General features: G+C 42.9%; 1 protein-coding gene across 1 annotated transcript in view; it reads left to right on the top strand.

Moving 5' to 3' along the window:
- Positions 1-11,700: 11,700 nt before the first annotated feature.
- Positions 11,701-18,706, top strand: part of LOC139447563 (uncharacterized) — a 38,293-nt gene continuing 31,287 nt past the window's right edge. The window contains exon 1 of the mRNA XM_071228966.1: positions 11,701-12,448. Within this exon, the coding sequence (XP_071085067.1) occupies positions 12,319-12,448 (130 nt within the window). The 5' untranslated portion in view covers positions 11,701-12,318. The remainder of the gene's footprint in view (positions 12,449-18,706) is intronic.

Genomic DNA, 18,706 nt, shown 5'->3' with positions numbered 1-18,706 from the left:
CAGGAGAGCGGAAGGTCCGGGGTTCGATCCCAGGCCGCGTCATACCAAAAGACGTTAAAAGATGGTACTTGTTGTTACCCTGTCGGGCGCTCAGCATTAAGGGGCTAAAACAAGGACTGGTCAGTATACTGTGTCTGAGTGGGGTATTCATGTTAAACTGCGGCATGGTATCTCAGTGGGCGAGCACTATAAATCGGCACTAGTCCGGACTAGTACAAGCAGCCACGCACACACACACGTGCATGCACGTCGCTATATAAGTGCAATTATCTTGGACGCGACGTTAAAGACTATTTCACCTCACCTTCAGTTCATCGATGAAAACAAACTCTAGTCACTCGTGCTGCTAGCATACAGTCATCGAAGCGTCACACATGAAAAAATACACCTCGAAAGAAGCGAGTGTCGCCAAAATTCATCACCACAATACTCTGCAAAAAAAGAGAAGAAAAACAGAAACGTTGAAGTATTTAAATTGAAAATATCTCTCAGAGTGTTGCCGATATCCGTTTCTGCATGGATTGGGTTTGATTTGTCTGGAAAGGCGGAAAAATCGCAAAAACACAACCACGTGATATCCTGGCGCCGAAACACATCAACATGACAGGCACGTGCAACATTACGTGTTGCGCTATAGAAACGTTGGATTTCATTGGCATGCCATCACAATCTGACAGCCCGGAACAGCGGAAACATGCCACGACTGACGGAAGCTCAACGCAACAACGCCATCGGCCGAATGCAAACAGGAGAATCATCTTCAGCTGTAGCCCCGTTGTCCCAGGTAGAACCACGCACCATTCAAAGACTGTGGAGCCGTTATCAGACACACGAACAACACATGACCTTCCCAGATACGGTCGACCACGTATTACAACAAGACACAGGACAGATTCATACGGTTACGTCACTTACAAGAAAGAAACACTACGACCACCTACAATTACGGCAACCCCAGGATTGCGTAGGATATCAGCCCACACAGTGGGGAACCGTTTACGTGCTGAAGGAATTCGCGCCAGACGACCAGTTGGAGATGTCATTTTCACGGACCTGCATCGTCTGCTGCAACGTCAATGGTGTCACGGTCACAGGGTATGGCCACAACTGCGATGGAGACAAGTTTGGTTTAGTGACGTCACGTTTTATACTTTGCCGTGCGGACGGGTGACGTTTACAGACGTCGCGAGGAGCGTTACGCCCGAAACTGCATACAGGAAGTGGACAGATTTGGTGGTAGTAGTATGATGATGTGAGCAGCCATTATCTACACTGGTAGAACAGACAGTGTGCAAGTTCAAGGGAATTTAACAGCACAACGTTACACGGATTTCTTCGGCCACACGTCCTTCTCATTATGCAACACGCGAACGTCATTTTCAAACACGACAACGCCCCACCTTACAAGGCGAGGCTGACAACAGCCTTTTTAGGAATCACAACATCCAGGTCCTGCCATGACCCTCCAGGTCTCCAGATTTGAACCCAATCGAACATTTATGGGATGCACTGGATCAACGACTGCGATCACGTCAGCAACATCCACGGAACCTCCGTCAGTTGGCACAAGCTCTGCAGGCAGTGAGTGAATATTCCCCAGGCCATAAATCGGGATTTGATTGCTTCAATGGGACGACGATGCCAGTCAGTTTTGGACACTGATGGTGGCCGTACAAGTTATGAGCACAGATGAGCTTCACCTTAAAAGTCTACAGTAAGCAATGCAAAATGTCAGCTCTTTTTTTCAAATCAAATCTCGACCACACACAGACACACACGCACGCGCTCAAACATAATGTCTAAAGCGGCGTAAAATCACGCTGACCACTACATTTAGCATTAGCTGATGATGTTGAACGGCGCTGAACCCAATTTCACGTTACCATCTTACTCACCTTTGCTATAGGAAACAGGGACCAACTCGGGTCTTAAATACTTATGAGCGTTCCCAGCAGTAATCGCCCGGATGTTGGGGTTTCTGCATTATCGGCGCCCGGAACTGTAGCCGGAACTGTAGCCCCAAAACTGGCTCCCACAGGAGATATCGCTTGGATGAGATCAAGCGATATCTACATATAGAATACTAAACGAGCTCCCGTGTAATACCAATTTTATGAAACGAGTGAATAGTTGTGGTATTTGACGAGCGAAAGCGAGTCAGATACCACAACTATTCACGAGTTTCATAAAATTGGTTTTACACGGTAGCGAGTTTAGTATTTTATTTATTACTTGCCATTTAAAACGTTTTTAGAATTATACTGTCGAGTGTGAATAGGCTGACACCTACACGATCCACGGCATAATACAATTGAGTTTAACAGAATAATACTTCAAACACGTCAAAAGTTGAAACGTATGAATTTAATACCATACAACTGTCTATCTTTAGAATTCAAGCGTCCGTTCCACAAAATTATCATAGCGTTAAGGTTATCGCAACTCACATACTTAAACTTAGACCAACGACTGTCGTTGCGCTACAGCACGATCGCCTTGTGGAACGGGGCCTTGCACCTCAAAGTTTACAATCACGTCACAATACCCGATGACGTAATTTGTGGAATTTTGTTGCAAGATCCTTCGGCGAAACAATGCCATGTGACGTCAGCCTAGCAACAAGGTTGCTGTGGTCATCGAGTGTGCTTAAGCTCCTCTCAGTGATCTATCATCTCCACACGCAATGTCGTTGAATAAGCCAAGGGATGTTGAGAGCTTTCAATATTTTTCGTGAAACGTGTTCCGAGAGTACATAAGCACGCGTTTTGGTATTACACAATGTGTAATACAACTGTATGTTTATTAAACGGGTGATCTCTTCACGGGCAAGTAATAAACTGTAGATATCGCTTTTGCGATATCTACACTGTAGATATCGCTGCAATGAAATTACATCACAATGCTTTGCAGACCATTGTGACATCACTGGTTACCATGACGTCACAATCAAATGACATCACTAATGGCTCTGCTACTGAAGCTGTTTGCAGTACTTTTTACACAGAAGACACTGCTAATTACTGTCTACAAATTGAAAAAGTTGAAAGAATGATGTTGGATGATAAATAAAATCTCACCCTCGTGTCTTTTGATATCTAATATATCAACACTCGTTGATAAAAGTGGCAAAAATCCTCGGCAAGCCTCGAATTTTTCCACTTTTATCAACTCGTGTTTATATATTTGATATCAAAAGACACTCGGGTGAGATTCTCTATGTAGCTGATCCGTACCTTAGAGGACCAACCCTTTAAGCCATGGATACGATCCCTTTCAGATTTCAGCTCTTAATAGAGGAAATACGGTGAGTCCCGTAGTGGGAGCAGCCCATGTTTCATGCTCTAGTGGTAGAGCGTCTGCCAGGAGAGCAGAAGGCTCGGGATTCGATCCCCGGCCGCATCATACCAAAAGACGTTTAAAAGATGGTATTTGATGTTACATTGCTTGACGCTCGGCATTAAGGGATATACCAAGGACTGGTCGGCTCGGAGTCAGTATACGGTGTCTGAGTGGGGTGTCCATGTTAAACTGTGGCATGTATCTCAGTGGTCTCGCACAATAAAACCTTTATTTGTCCGGGCAAGTACAAACAGCAAAACGCACGCAGGCACACAGGCACACACACAAGAAAACAACACACACACACACACACACACACACACACACACACGGATAAGTGCAGTAATCTTGAACGCGACGTTAAACCCCATTTGACATCACCTCACCACGCTCCATAAACCGTTATTGATTTCTGAATGCAAATGTGTTTATTGTTACACAGAATAATTATCTGGATCCGTTAAGTGTTATTTATTCTGGGAATATCAATTCAAAGAATACTTTGAGCACAATCAGCGAATAAACAGCTTAGCTGCGACAACAGCACCACGTTTAATATCACTCCTGACATGGCGGGCGCGGTCACATGATTAACTGCCACCAAAGCACAAGTCTCAACATTGTCAATAAAACCATGCATGCCATTACCAAAAAACATTAGCAGGAAGAAACCACAGGTTCTCTACAATACATGGGGCCATAAGCCGTATTTCCCTAACGAATCAAGCGTCATGTCACCAGGTACACAGCGGTGAATTCTATGGGTCTACTAGTGGTTTACACCGGAGATAATGTGTTTCTCGTGTAGTGAATGAGTGCCTCGGTACTTTCGGGACGAAACTATGAAATATAATGAAGGTTATTTGTGAGTCACTGAAAACGAATAATTTTAAAGCTGAATTAAAAATAATAAATGATATGGTTGAAGGGGCGGTGGCTAGCCGTAAGGTTAACGCGTGTGTTCGTCATGATGAACGCCCGGTTCGATTTTACATGGGTAGAATGTGTGAAGCCGATTTCTGGTGTCCGCTACTGTCACATTGCTATTTGTTTGTTTGCTGTTCACGACGCTCTCAGTAATATTCCAGCTATATGAAGGCGGTCTGTAAATACCCTAGTCCAACCAAGTCAGCGAGCCTGACCACCCGATCCCGTTAGTCGCCTCTTACGACAAGCATAGGTTGTTGAAGACCTATTCTACCCCATCTTCCCGAGGCAAGGGAGTTAACTGACTATAAAAGTCCAGTTTCCCCCCTTGCCGTACTAGGCTGGTATTATGGAGTTACATTTTGGCTGGACTAACGAGTCTATGCATAGTCCAATCAAAATCGCGCACCGAAATCGAAATCCGGTTCGTAAACTTTCGTGCAGATTTCGGTCGATTGCAGGATTTGCAAAGCATATGCACCGCCAACTCGTTGTCAGCAGATATTTTCCAAATCTTTTCATGTTTTTAATCAAGGTGCTTGCGTGATTTGATTAATTTCGCGATGTAAAACCCGTTTTATCACAATATAGATCTTGATTATCGACCGGGCGCCACCATTTTGTTTGAAGCAAACGCAAATAATTAAATTTTCGTTGTGTTCATGGAAATTCCTGCATTCTGATTAGCTGAATTGGTCACGTGTTATTGCATTCATTTCCCAATGAATGTAAAAAATTAAGCCACGCCCACCGCTGCGCACTACTTTTATTACTGCGGAATGTCGGGGAATCACAATATTACAGTCGAGGGAATTCCCTTTCTGCTCACGTGTATCGTCATGAACAGGACATTTAGCGACTTTCATGCATATTCATTGTCCAAACTACCCTTTGAAACCGAAGGCCGAGAATGAATGAAACAGCAAACGTGCAGGCTCGCTCGCCAGTTTTTTTCCCGCTCGCCTCGGTTCAACTTTCATGTCTTCGCGTTTCATTTCTAATTAGCATTTCTCCAACTGTTTTACCGTAATCAGAGAAGTAATGTTTGAATCACGCAGTAAATGACCATGTTATTTGAAACAGCCGCCTTCTCTCGGACATATTTCTTCCGGTTCGTTACAGTCTGACTGTTGCAAGTCTTTTCGCCTCTTGCCTTAATTGACAGGTCAAATGAACATTGTTTTAATCCCACTCTCCGTTGATTGGCTACTGACTGTGTAGGCGTGTCAAGTTATGTGCATAAATTAAACGATCACCTGATTCATGTCACGCCACTGTATGTATTCCTACACCTGGAATGTTCATCAATGCCGTCATTTTTGTCTGTTTTGATATATGCAACTGTTTGGGGTTAAACTTTTGTAGATAAAACATGTTTTACGTTGTCGAATTTAATTATAAGCATTGAATGTGTATTTTTTTCGGTTCAATGAACCGAAAAAAATACACAGTCAATCCTTAAGTGATACGAGAGGTGAAATCTGATTGGGCAATAGGAGAGGCTTAGACGAGACACAACTGGTAATAGCCACTGGTGGCGCTACGATCGAGCCCAGTTATTCCAGCCTAGTTCGGCAAGGGTGGAAACTGGACTTTTATAGTCAGCTAACTCTCTTGCCTGGGGAAGATGATTCTACCCCGGATCTTCACGGGTCCATTTAAAAATGATGACACATGAGGAAGAGGATTTATGGATGTCTATAAATCCTTGTTCCTTTTGGTCAAATCCAATTTTCAAATGCATTCTTTTGTCCGACAGTTTACAATGAAAATATAATATCTGAACAAAGTAAGGCTTTAATGATATACATGTACTGCCATATGTTATACCAATGGCATTTGTAGATTCACAAAAGGGACTATCGGTGGAGTGGCGTCCAGTGCATTGATGGAATACAAGTTTTTTCGTTGTTGGCGCGTGCTCACACAACTACATTAGCTTGCGAAGCAGAGGTTAAATATTCAGCGTGGTGGTTCTCATCCCACCCAGAAGTTGTGTGTTATGCTCACACAGGGAATCCTCGATAGGGGCTGCAGTATGAAGCACGTGCGCCCTAACACTGTTGAATCCACGTCCTGTCGTGGTAGTGTGTAAGCTGAAGAAGGTGTTGTCATCGTCATAGTGTTGTCCTAATGCATCGGGAGTAATAATGTGTAAGGTGTTTTGGATAAACACTGTAAAAAACATAATTAATTCACCTCTTAAACCACCGCAAACAAACACTAATACTACCACTACCAACACTAGTACTACCACTACCAACACTAATACTACCACTACCAACACTAGTACTACCACTACCAACACTAATACTACCACTACCAACAATAGCACTACCACTACCAACACTAATACTACCACTACCAACACTAATACTACCACTACCAACAATAGCACTACCACTACCAACACTAATACTACCACTACCAACAATAGAACTACCACTACCAACACTAATACTACCACTACCAACACTAATACTACCTCTACCAACAATAGAACTACCACTACCAACACTAATACTACCACTACCAACAATAGAACTACCACTACCAACACTAATACTACCACTACCAACAATAGCACTACCACTACCAACACTAATACTACCACTGCCAACACTAATACTACCACTACCAACACTAATACTACCACTACCAACAATAGCACTACCACTACCAACACTAATACTACCACTTCCAACACTAATACTACCACTTCCAACACTAATACTACCACTACCAACACTAATACTACCACTACCAACAATAGCACTACCACTACCAACACTAATACTACCACTACCAACAATAGAACTACCACTACCAACACTAATACTACCACTACCAACACTAATACTACCACTACCAACAATAGCACTACCACTACCAACACTAATACTACCACTACCAACAATAGAACTACCACTACCAACACTAATACTACCACTACCAACACTAATACTACCACTACCAACAATAGAACTACAACTACCAACACTAATACTACCACTACCAACAATAGAACTACCACTACCAACACTAATACTACCACTACCAACAATAGCACTACCACTACCAACACTAATACTACCACTGCCAACACTAATACTACCACTACCAACACTAATACTACCACTACCAACAATAGCACTACCACTACCAACACTAATACTACCACTACCAACAATAGAACTACCACTACCAACACTAATACTACCACTACCAACACTAATACTACCACTACCAACAATAGAACTACCACTACCAACACTAATACTACCACTACCAACAATAGAACTACCACTACCAACACTAATACTACCACTACCAACAATACCACCACCACTACCAACACTAATACTACCACTTCCAACACTAATACTACCACTTCCAACACTAATACTACCACTACCAACACTAATACTACCACTACCAACAATAGCACTACCACTACCAACACTAATACTACCACTACCAACAATAGCACTACCACTACCAACACTAATACTACCACTGCCAATACTACCACTACCAACACTAATACTACCACTACCACTACCATCTCGAATGTCCTATCATTGTCTGAAGAGTCCTACGAGTCGGGAAAGGTCCATAGACGTCGGCCCAGCACTCCCGACAGTATGTGCGTCCCGTAACACTCGTGAAACTCTAGTCGGATTACAATCGTGACTATGTCGTGAAATATTCTGCTGTATCAGATCAAAATCGTAACAATGTCCTGCATGTGTTGTCTTGACGGTGTCCTGTGGATCGGGACGCTGTCGTGATGAACGGGGTTTATTTGGAGAAATTATTCATTGCCATTTTTTTGTCGATTGAGTCCAGATTGCGTCCAGATCTTGTCGAATGCGAACCGTCTTTGTCGGTTCACTGTCCGGTCACTGTTTGATCTCTGTCGGATCTTATTCGGGAGAATCGGGACGCTGTCGGGACAGATTCGGTCGTTTTTACCATACGGAAGATACAAATCAGATTAGATTCGGATTGAGAACGGTAGAATCGGGACGAATTCGGCTGCATGGAAACGGCTGAATCGGGACTCTTCCTGAACAATATCTGATTGTGTCGTGATTAAGTAAATGTTTTTACAGATTTGTGAATTTCCCGCCACGAATCACAGGATCTTGATCAGGCTTTTGACAAATTTTAATTGCAATGGTCCTATCAAGGACGGCAGTAAAAAAATTGAATGTTTGACTGAGCCCAAACCCGGATCTTCACGGGTCCTCACGACAGTACCAACTTCTACTACTCAAACTGATCCTAAACAACGGAAAGCGTTTGTTTGTTTATGTGTTTGTTATGAATCTATAAAGCGCAGCATTTCAAGACCCCTGCATTGAATGACGTATTACCGTATTTACCTTTCAAAAAGTTGTCCTCTTACGGAGGTTTAGAGTAAAAACTACAACACGACCTGTATTACCATTGGAGACCAATGTTTACCTAGATTTGTTTCAAAAGTGGTCGACTCGACACAGTTGAAGACGTCGTGCGTGACGGCAACACCAGTGTAGACGTCGGCTTCTTGCACGTGAACCCTCCAATGTCCTGCAGCGACTTCGTGAACTGGTTTGGTAGTCACGAACTTGAATCGACATATTCTCTTGGAAATTAATTACTGTTTGATGTAACTAGGGCATTTGCCTCTCTTTGCACGATACGTGGTTTGATTAACAGGTGATTAATTTGTAATGAGACGCGAAGGATTGGCTTGGCTTGAGATGGTTGAAGGTAGGTATGCAATTCTTACATGACGGATGCAGTGAGAGGTGTGAGCGGCTCCCCAGCATATCGTGCATCGTATGTGGGCTAGGCCAGCACTTAGAGCCCAGGGGAATCTAGGAGGGTGGAGAAACGTCACGGGGGTGCGTGGGCCAAAGCGACAGGGCGGAGCTTCATGATTGCCGTACGATGTAAGTTAATGTTTGTTTGTTTGTTTGTTATTTAAAGCCCCACTCAATAATAGTGCAGCTATATGACGGCGGTCTGTATATAATCGAGTCTGGACCAGACAATCCAGTGATTGACGTCATGAGCATCGATCCACACAGTTGGAATACTATGACATGCATCAACCATGTCAGCGAGCCTGACTACCCGATCCCGTTAGCCGCCTCTTATAAGCCTAGTCGCCTTTTAAGACAAACATGGGTTGCTGGAGACCTAGGCTTACCCGGATCTTCACGGGTGAATGAGAAAGTGAGTGAGTACGTGAGCGAGCGAGCGAGTGAGTGAGTGACTATACACGCTTCTTTGGGCAATTTTGGACATAAACTGGCGGGCAAAAGAAAGTATAAACTTGAAAACTGCATTTAACCAAAAACATTCAAAACGTTATCAAAACGTTACTAGGCTTAAAACAATCGCCGAAACACTTCAAACTTAATGTCAAAAACACAACTATGACACCCGTATCAATTACATCACAAATGACTAGCCATTTCTTGTTTATTTCATTTTTAGCCACTTTCAAACATGGCTGTATACTTTCTTTTGCCCGCCAGTATATACCGGCGTTGGACACCATGAGCTTCATCCATTGTTGCAGTGGTAGGGTAGTCTACTGGTTCAAGCGTTCGCTCGTCACCCCAAAGATCTGTTTCGATTCTTACATAGACGTAATTTCTTGAATATTGCTGAAGGCGGTGTTCTGTTGGACCCGTGAAGATCCGGGGTAGAATAGGTCTTCAGCAACGCATGCTTGTCGAAAGAGGAGACTAACGGGATCGGGTGGTCAGGCTCGCTGACTTAGTTGATGCATGTCATTGTATCCCAATTGCGTGGATCGATGGTAATGATGTCAATCACTGGCATGTCTGGTCCAGACTCGATTACTTATAGACCGGGGGCGGTCGGGTAGCCTAGTGGTTAAAGCGTTCGCTCGTCACGCCGAAGACCCGGGTTCGAATCCCGACATGAATACAATGTGTGAAGCCCGTTTCTGGTGTCCCCCGCCATGATATTGCTGGAATATTGCTAAAAGCGGCGTAAAAACCAAACTCACTCACTCACTCACTTTCAGACCGCCGTCATATAGCTGGAATATTGCTGAGTGCAGCGTTCAACAACAAACAAACCATTCTACGGCAGCTAGGTTTTACGTCTTTTTTGACAAAATTCAGTCATTTAGGACAGGGGCCCCAGAAATTGCCTCCACACAGTGTTCCCATGTTGGAAATCGATCTTTTGCGTAATGATCGAATGCTTTAACCACTAGGCTACCCCACCGCTCCTGGACTATGAGAAGTGAATATTGACAATGGCTGTAAGATGATTGGTCAGCTCGGAGTGTGTGTCTGAGTTGGATATCCATGTTAAACTGCGACATGGTATCTCAGTGGGCTAGCAATCTAAAGCCTGCATTAGTCCGGATTTTTGCACACACACACACACACACACACACACACACACACACACACACACACACACACACACACACACACACACACACACTCACTCACTCACTCACTCACTCACTCACTCACTCTTGAACGCGACGTTAAACCCCATTTTACCTCACGTTACAATATCCTATAAATATTTTCAAAGTGGTATAATCATGATTATATTTTTAATGCAGACATTCATCCTGGATATATGAAATGAGTTTGTGATCGGAGACGGGGACAGGGAAGTCGTCACGAAGCTAAATAAATATTTTTATTAAACGTGAAAGAAGTTATCTCAAACCCAAACTCCCGTATAACAGAACATCTCATTAACTCAAAATTGGGGGTTAATCGGCCACTGGAAACTTGTCTTTGCTCGTCAGACTCTGCGGATCTGTGCGTGGTATTGTATAATCCAAGATAAACTTTTACAACGTGTCTCTTATACATAACTCTGTACATAATATGAAAGACGTTGAGAGATTAACTGATCAAGTACGGCACACTGCCTTATGCAAACTCTCCTGGTCGAAAAGGACATTACAATAATGAATATGCACTCCGACAAATAATTAATCCGATTGGATAAGGCATAGATTTTCACTCTTAGTAACCTATGCTTCGTCAGAGTGATCTAAATCTCCTACTGACGTCATGAATGGGACGCACGTTTCTAACTTCTGTGACACTAGGTTTGGATCAGCGTTGAACATTGCTGACTTACTGCCCGCTAAATGCTCGGGAGCTGACGACCCAACTCGCCATTGTTCAACTGGTTCATATTACGCATGTCACAATTAACGGTCGTGCTATTGACACAATAGCGGGCACACATAAAATATATGCTTTCAAAGCGCTGGTATAGAGTGTCTCTGAGGTATATACACTTATAACATCCATGGATTGTTTCTTAGGCGTGCTACGCAAAGCCCAACTTGCGTGCGGAGATTGCTCCGTCTGATTGAACCGGGACCGTTGAGCTAAACACGGCGTTTCTCAGGGCGAGGAATTAGCGTACGAGAAACACGCAGTCGCGTCCAGGTTGCCGACCAAGGAGTAATTTGGAGGTGATCTTGACCGATAGTCAACGTTTCTTGGATTTATATTGAAATAGATTCAGTGATTGGACTTGAAGCGGGAATCACTGAATCAAGGCAGACGACATTCGTTAAATGACTGAGAAAATTCAAGGACACTCGTTTGACAAACACGCACAAGTGAGCGTCATAGGTGGGTGAAGCTATTTACTGTTAGTCCATGTTTGACATAGTTCTAGCGTCGCAATATGAAAATGAGGACTAAAATATCAGTGACTTAGAAATTTAATCCAGGATCATTCAGCGCCCTTGGTACAGTACTTCAAAATACGAATCTTTGAATTCGATAAAAAAACGGATTCAAAGAATTTGACCAGGAAGACGGAATATTCCTGAAATAGACATTCCGGGTCTTTTGACAGATTTATACAGAAAGGGGGTGAAATCACTCAAGAGACATTCCGGGTGTGTGGCGGGTATAATGTCCTACCAAGGCCATAGCAGCGTGTCGTCTTCTCGGTCAACCAATCAGGCGTGTTGAGGACACACCACAGACTTACTTATCCATCGTCGACGAAGGTTCCAGTGTAGTCATCGTCATGCCGTCGATGTATGAGAGAGTAGTTGCCGTTGTGGACCGACCACCGGACCTACGGACAGACTTTGAATGCAACGAGTTTGTGCCTTGGTTTAGGAACAAGGCCACGCTATTCAAGTCCGTCAAACCAGGTAATGTGACTTATTCATAACTATATAGATACATGAAACTTGGAATTAAATACTTAAATATATACTTGGAAAAAAGTTCAGCATCGCTCCCTGTTTTATATATTCCTAACTTCCGTCTATCTTTTGGAAATATCTACATACATCGAACCTTTTTAGATAAATGCCTAAAATACCATCGATGCGTTGAAAAGTTGGTAGAAGAATACTGCATGTTTCTCCCGATGGTTTTAAATAATTGGTCATAGAATATGATGCAAATTACTACGTTAAGAGGAGATGTTTCCAATGTGTTAATATTAATGACAAAACTAACAATCAGCCAAGTGGTACCACAGAGTGTCTTTATTCCATACTTTACACGCTAATCTTGCACGAGAACAATGGTGCATCTCGAGTCATGGATCTATGACGTCACATGTGATGCGTTCATGAGCCTGGGACGGGTCCAAATTTACTACCCGGGTACCCACCACCCTATTACCCGACCCTACCCGGGTACCCGCTGTAGATATATAGAGATAGGTACAAACTGTCCGATTTGGAAAAGTTTGACCGTAGCCGTGGCAAAATGTTTTTAAACACGTGTAAGACGATCCGCTCATTTATACACTGAAGTTTAATGCATGAAGTTTTATCTTTATTCAAACATATAAAAGTCAGAAGGAATGGGTGCATTGTCAGAAAGAAATGGGATATAAGTGACTTATAGTGTAACCATAGAGTTTTAGATATTTTTTGTCATCAAACAATATATATCACGTGACTAACCACGGATCCGGGTAGTCCTGTGGGTACCCGGGTCCTACTCAGGACCCACCCGACCCGGGTACCCCAGTTACCCGTCCCAGCCCTACATCGAACCAATCTAATATCTCTTGAATATGATTAATTCTTCATAATTAACCAACATGTATGGTATTCGCGATTCTTTTGGCGGTGAGCATATACTAGTATTGACTTGAAACATTGGCTTCGTTGGGAACAAAGATCTGAGGACATCCCACTACGGGTCACGTCAGACCGACCTTGCGCGAACTTTGACCGACCAATGGAATGACCAATCAGAAGGCAGCTTTCTCGTGTTTTACGGCACTAATTTCAAATTGGCAACCACGCTTCGAAACATATTTTGACAAATTCTCGATTACACAAATTTGTAACCTGAACAAAAGAACATTCTGGGATGGCGAATAGATGGTCTAGATTGTATCGATTCAGTCGTTAAACCCGTAACTATCGTTCGGAGTTAAAGTTTTCGAGGTTGCATGATTAGAAATCACATTCTGACTGTCACTTTCACAATCTGGGAAGAGTGCTCTGATTGGTCGGGTGAAAGGTCGTTCTGACGTGACCCCTAATGGGATGTCTTCAGATCTTTGTTTAGCGGTAGTGAGAACTGAGGTCTGGTTTTAATGAGATTGATAATCACCTGGCTATGGCACCAATCATATTCCTGTGACAAATGATAAGGAGGTACAACCTTTAAACCCTATAATGTTCATTGTTTACAGTCTTTATGTTTATTAAGCACTCAATATATTAATGATTTGATTTCTCAATGGAGATTGCGGTTAAGAATAGGTCCCCAACAACCTATGCTATCCGTAAGAGGCTACTAAATGGGTCGGGTGGTCAGGTTCGGGGTATTGCTGACTGCGGCGTAAAACAACACACAGACATTCAAAGACCTTGCTTGTACATTTACGCTTTGATTTCATCGGGATATGTGTCTGTTCAGTGGGGCTATCTGGGCCGGCCTTACGTTTTACATGTATTTTATCATTTCGTGAATGGATTTGGTCGTTATGAACAATGTGCGTGCATTTAAAGTATGTGATAAAAATAAGAGGATGACCTGTTATTCCTGGGTTCGACTCCAACATTTGCCCGGATTATGAACCCTGGTCGGAGAGTTACACCAAGGCGGTAACGTGTGAGCCCAGCACCACGTCAGACTTTCCTCCCTTATTTAGCTGATATGGCGCGAACACGTGGTGTCATCACTGATTTTCAGTAATCCATTCATATAAATTTCACCGCTATTTTGCCTTTTACGCCCAATGGAATCTGTTTCGTCGGATAATCGAGACTGGTTATTCTCTGGTTATTGATGTTTTATATGCAAGTGAAAAACTGTGCGTTAAAGGGCTATGCGGGGAAAATGTTTCCAATATCAAACAACGAAGTATCAGGAGAAACGTTAGACACCGCCCCTTTAGTTTCATATATCCCGATCTGCTATGTAACATTTGGAGATATCTACATATGATTTCATTTCATAAATGTCCATGACACCAACGATAAATCCGTGGGCTGTTGGTACAAGAACAGTGTATGTTCTTCGAGGGTAGTTGGTACAAGAACGGTTTATGTTCCTCGTGGGCAGTTGGTACAAGAACAGTGTATGTTCCTCGTGGGCTGTTGGTACAAGAACAGTGTATGTTCCTCGTGGGCAGTTGGTACAAGAACAGTGTATGTTCCTCGTGGGCAGTTGGTACAAGAACAGTGTATGTTCTTCGTGGGCAGTTGGTACAAGAACAGTGTATATTCCTAGTTGGTAGTTGGTGCAAGAACAGTGTATGTTCCTTGTGGGCAGTTGGTACAAGAACAGTGTATGTTCCTCGTGAGCGGTTGGTACAAGAACAGTGTATATTCCTCGTGAATAACCAGTCGCAATTATTCACCGAAAAAGATTTTATTGGGTGTTACATGTAAAGTAGCGGTGAGTTATACGTCGGAAATATTGCAAATGAGTGTTAAATGCGGTCATATTTCAAAGCGTTCTGGGTCGCTTCTGATTTCGACATCCAAATGGGAAATTCGAAAACAGTTCTTAAATTAATTTATCCAATAACGATTTGTTTTACTTCAAAAGCTAAACTACCGATGCTATGAATAAACGAACAGAAGAAATTGACGTCTTGTATTTGTTGCCAAATTAATGTTTCATTCTCCCAGTATTTATATCCGGCAGCTGTTTGACAAATTGCCGATACAAAACATCAGTGAACTGGTGGACGTGTAATTACAGCGCTGCCACTTGAAGTCAACATTCGTGCCTGGTTTTATTCTGAATTGAATGTGTTCAGTATTCGTACAATTACCCCACGATTGATTGATGTTTGACAGACATATTCCCGGCACCGACTCTGGTTATACAGTTTCACGGTCCATGCTTTAACACTGAACATGACGTTCGGGCTGTTGACTAAAGCTTAATACAATCGGCTTACAACACAGTGGTATTACCCTTGATTCTCGCTACAATAGTCAGTGCACGCCTTAGGTCAGCGGGGTGGTAGCCCGTATTAGAAGGTACTTCAGGTGTGTCGCATGGTGATCGACGCTGCCCTCCATCTCTCTGTGTGTCTCTCTGCTTCTCTCTTTCTCTGCCCTCTCCTCGTCTGTCAGTCTCTCTTCCCTGTTTGTCCTCATCTTTCTATCTCACCTTCTCTATGCCCTCTCTCTCTCTCTCTCTCTCCTATGTGGCTTTCCCTGTCTGTCTATCTCTCCTAAGTCGCCCCCTCTCGGTCTCTCCTCCTAGGGGCGGTCGGGTAGCCTAGTGGTTATAGCGTTCACTCGTCACGCCGAAGACCCGGGTTCGATTCCCGACATGTGTACAATGTGTGAAGCCCATTTCTGGTGTCCCCCGCCGTGATATTGCTGCCGTCTTGCTTGATGTCTGTTCCTTTATACCCACATGATATGATAAACTCACATCGTATCCGCCACAATGCCTGTTATTATCCTGTTGCTTGAGAGGGAAATAGTTCAAAAGGTAGATTTTACCTCTCACCATCAAGGAAGTTTCAACAAAGCAGCTTTCAGTGAAGACTAAAATATTCTTGTCAGGCCCATCATCTCAGAGAAGACAGTGCTGCCAAGTCGAACCCACCCAGAACTTTTCATCGAATGTGAGGACTCCCCAACACTGCAGCCTTCTGCATTACCCAGATTGTCAGAAGGGCTGTATTCCTGGCAGCAAACCCAGGTACTCTCCCAATGTCAGTCGGACAATTTGGTACTTGAGAATCAAGCGTGTCATTTCGAAAGCGAGGTCCGCGTATTTGCATAGTAAGTTTTAAAGCTAACGACGTAGCGATGGTTATCAAATTTTTGAATGCCTGAGTGCGATATTTGACTTGAACAGCGAAACAGTATTCCAGATTAAATAAACAGTTGTTTTTGTGTTGGCGACACGCCAAGGACAGTTCCCAAGCAATGCCGTCCTGTGTACCAAGACTTAAACTACTCATTGCTTAATGGACCCGTGCATAAATGAGCACACTGTGCAAATAGCAGAAATATGTGCACTGATATGTTTTAGCCCTCGGGCAAAAAGTACTCATTCACATCTGCAGTATTTTTTAAACAAATGAAGCCTCAAGGTAAACACGAATTAATCCGTAAAATGCACTTTATGCCTTTTCAAAACATGTCATTTAACTGCGGTAGGATCCACAAATGTGAAATAAATGCATACAGGTTAACCCGGGAAGATCCAGGGTAGAATTGGTCTTCAGCAACCCATGCTTGTCGTAAAAGTGGCTGCATGCACCGGGTGGTCAGGCTCGGTGACTTGGTTGATTCATGTCACATATCCCAGTTGCGTAGAGTGAATGATGTTTAATGCCGCAGTCGGCAATATTTCAGGTTTCTTTAAAGTATTTTATGTTTCATACGCGATTAGTGAGTGATATTGCTAGAATATTGCTAAAAGCGGCGTAAAACCATACTCACTCACTCATCCGTTCCTCGTTTAATGTCACTTTACTTTTTGTTTGTTTGTTGTTTAACGCCGTACTCAGCAATGTTCCATGTTTATGACGGAGGTCTGTAAATAATCGAGACAGTCCAGTGATTGATATCATGAGCATCAATCCACGCAATAGGGATACGATGACATGCATCAATCAAGTCAGCGAGCCTGTACCCGATCCCGTTAGTCACCCGGAGACCAATTCTAACCCGTATCGTCAAGGGTACTTTATGTAACTATTTTGGGCCACAGATTCCTTCAAAAAACATCTGTCAATGATGCATGAGTTACAGCATTACATATCTGATAGACTATCTGTAAAATTTACGCACCAATCCCTTCTTAACCACTTCGCCATGCATTGATGATTCTCGGTTATCCAGTGGTGATAAAATAATACGTTGGATAATCGAGGTTGCACAACGTGACGTCAAAATACTTCATTACATATGTCTACGCGTATTACGAACGTTGTATTTTGGAATATTTTAAGGAGGGCCGTAACTTTATCCTTCAGAACCGCTTTGTCAGTTTTAGTATTATCAAAATAAACATAACAGGAGTGGCTACTTAATTGCCTGCCTATTTAAGACTGTAATATGATCACTCCGCGTCTAAGCGATAACTGTTAAACTATGATAAAAACTAGAAGAGTTCAAGGGATCACGTTGTAAATAGACCGAGATTTCGAGATTAGTTCGCTGGTATTGTTTATTTGACAAAGTGTATTGTACCCATTCACCCTAAACTTTGCATTGGGTGGTATTTATAAAGAGAAGTTTATTGGTTCGAATAGAATGTGCATTGTCATCCGATGACCCAGGTTACCCGGATGGTGCAGAGTATGACGTCATTTATGAGGGTGCAACCCCTCTGGTTCCCCGGATGCCGAGCCCTGTTAAATGGTAATCGGATGCCGCAGTGCAGTACGCTGGATGCCAAGAAATGTTCTTTTTTTCTTCTTGCAGGCAGTAAAAATCAATAAAATATGGTCAGGTTTTCTTTATGAAAATTCAAGTCTAATGTACTTGTACGAAGTGAAACAGTGTCTGTCCGACGACGAAACGATACTCAGTTATCTTCTATTTACGGCGAAATATTATGTGTATAAATGTAAAACTTAATGTACATTTAATAACAATGTTCATGAGCTAGAATTTCATTAACAAACACCAGAAATTGGACCATGTAATGACAGAGCGAATATCCAAAATTTAGAGAAAATGAGTTCTTGTACAAGCTGTCTACACTGACACGATTCTTAAATTAGATGCTAATTTAAATCACGTGGTATGTCGGATGCCAAGAGAGGGGTCATCAGCACCTTCATTAATATCATGATCTCCCCTCGACTTCTAAACAATATCTTGGGCCAATTTTTGTCTGTAATATAGATATGTGGACTTGCAGAGTGAGTGAGTGAGTGAGTGAGTGAGTGAGTATGGTTTTACGCCGCTTTTAGCAATATTCCAGCAATATCACGGCGGGGGACACAAGAA

This window comes from Haliotis cracherodii, unplaced genomic scaffold (assembly GCF_022045235.1).
Source record: "Haliotis cracherodii isolate W230 unplaced genomic scaffold, xgHalCrac1.p SCAF_7, whole genome shotgun sequence".
Classification (NCBI taxonomy): Eukaryota; Metazoa; Mollusca; class Gastropoda; order Lepetellida; family Haliotidae; genus Haliotis; species Haliotis cracherodii.
Note: the sequence above shows the minus strand (reverse complement) of the source record. Positions and strands in the feature narration are given on the sequence as shown.